Here is a 2,233-nt window from a genome sequence, read left to right as displayed (position 1 = left end):
GGTCACAAGATTGTTTTGCTTCCTTGTGTGTGACTCTGTGGAAGGAAGAGAAGGACATACTTGGGATACACAGTGTGCTCTTGATTGGTGTAGCAGTCCCATCTGGGGATATTTTAACGATGTCAGCAACAGCAGCAGCATGCCGTTGTTTTGAAGGGAAACTGTGCAAGTCCCTGCTCCCAGCTTTGGGCCTTTTTGGTGAGCTTTCTTCGGTGTCTCCTGGTGTTCGAAGTCGCAGGTATCCAATGCTTAATTTATGGTTGCTGTGGGGGTTCTGCTTTATGCAAACGGAAGAACTTAACATTTGAACTCATCTTGATGTTGGCGGAAACACGTGACCCTGTGTGAGGTGTGATGCCTTTGGCTGCTTATTAGGATATGTGAGTGTGTGTGCTTTTATCTTTTGAATTCGTCCGGAGGGAAACAAGTCTAGTTGAGTGGGAAAGTGTGTTGAATTATTGCTGCTTCGACGTGTCCTTCACCTGCACATGACCTTGGTGAAGGAAACGATCAAAGAGCCCATCTTGCAGAAGTCGACACTAAGTCAAGTTGTTGGTGGGTGCTCTTTTTGTTTTTGTTCCTGCATACACTTGTGGTGCTCACCATGTGTTTGAGGAGCAGAGTGAAGGTGGGATTTCCTCTCGTGTTTGTGTGTCTTATTTGTGGTGTCTGGCTGTAACAATACTTGGGTGTGGTTTCGAGGGGAGTGAGGAGGGAGGTGTGTGTGTGCGTATTCCTTGTTGAGGGATTGGCTTCTTCCCCAGCAACACAATAACAATATGAATCACCCTGCAGGCGACAGTGTGGTGGCGTGGTCCCCGCAGACGGTGCCTCAGCATGTGCTTCTGACGGGTGACGCAGGTGACGCTGACACGGGTTCAGGGCATGCTGGCCACCTGATGTCTCTTGGAGTGGTGGAATAGACATTGAGGGGATTGTTGGTGTGAGGTGTATGGAGGCAGCTGTGGTGTGGTTGTGCTGAGGTGCAGGGGGGAGAGTGAGAAGCCGTAATGAAGTGTGTAGAAAAAGTATTGGGAAAATACAGTGATCTCATCAGGAGAAGCACAAGTGATGTTTCTTCGCTGGTATGCGAGTGGTAACCCCAAGTACACAAGCATGGGGAAGTGTCTACTGTACAAGCTCTTCTGTTGCTGATTGTCTGTGCTCTGCATGCTATTCACTGTGTTTTGCTTCTTTTTCTTTTTTTTCTGAATCAAGACAAACAGCTCCTAGTGGAACTATTAATGCAATCGATGAACATGAAGCTCATGGAAGGGAAATCGCAATTGGCACATCTACAGTGTTGCAAGATACCGAAGAGCATTGGCAGTTGCATTCTCAGCGATATGGGCCTCTGTGAACCTGTTTCAATCCTGCGTCGAGGCAGAAGGAAGACGAGACTGCTGGCGTCTATGGGACTGCAGTTGAGAGACATCCAGGTGTTGTGTCTGGTACTGATGGTTGTAATTGAACCGTTTCTTTGCTGTGCCGCTGCGGCTGGTGGCATGGCCACCCGAACGAGAATGGCCACACCTGCAGACGACGACGATTCCTTGGTGATACTCAGGAACTGCTTTCCCAGCGTTATACTCAGTTATGTCACCATCACGTACACCTGTGAGGTTAACAATGCCCAACCGCTGATTGATTTGGAGCTCTTCGCTTCGTACTATCATAAAGAAGACCTCATTCCTGGATGGCCGGCGACTCTGGACGCGGAAACCAATGCCATTACGTTCCTGCCTGATCGTGGGGCGCCTTCAGGACGTTGGGAATTGGTCATTACAGGGCGTCCTGACATTTCAAGCACTGCCACATCTCGGACGAGCAATAAAAGCATGGACTTCATGCTGATTGCAGAGACCAATGCGAATTTCGATTCAGAATATCCATATTACGGTATGGGTGTATCGTTTGCACCCAATCTTCCAAGTGGCATCACGGCTTCCGACTACATGATGGTGCGTTCTTTCAATGACTGCCAGTACACCACAACAACCTGCACCGACACTGTTGGGTGCCACAGAATGACGCGAACCGCGCATCTTCCCCCTCCGGGCGAATACTGGCTCTGTGTGACGTCAAATGACTGGCATTCCCAATACCTTCCGTGGGGTTTGTTCCCTCTTGAGGTGAAGGTGCTGTTGGCCACGCCGCTGTACTTGACAGCTGGTACAGACAGAAATGTCGTGCTGCAGGATGCGGTATCTGTGGTCAGTGGGTTGGACCGTGT

The 2,233-nt window shown here is 49.6% G+C and overlaps 2 protein-coding genes across 2 annotated transcripts; both read left to right on the top strand.

Moving 5' to 3' along the window:
* DQ04_17511010 (hypothetical protein) lies at window positions 1–308 on the top strand (the record flags this gene model as incomplete). The annotated part of the gene is made up of 1 exon (XM_009317602.1): window positions 1–308. A coding segment is annotated over one exon (308 nt), but the record flags the coding sequence as incomplete, so codon positions are not given.
* Window positions 309–1,244: 936 nt separating this feature from the next.
* On the top strand, window positions 1,245–2,233 carry DQ04_17511000 (hypothetical protein; the record flags this gene model as incomplete). Its single annotated transcript, XM_009317601.1, has 1 exon — window positions 1,245–2,233. A coding segment is annotated over one exon (989 nt), but the record flags the coding sequence as incomplete, so codon positions are not given.

The sequence above is a fragment of the Trypanosoma grayi genome (assembly GCF_000691245.1).
Source record: "Trypanosoma grayi strain ANR4 Tgr_1751_V1, whole genome shotgun sequence".
Classification (NCBI taxonomy): Eukaryota; Euglenozoa; class Kinetoplastea; order Trypanosomatida; family Trypanosomatidae; genus Trypanosoma; species Trypanosoma grayi.
This window is presented reverse-complemented; position numbering and strand designations above follow the sequence as displayed.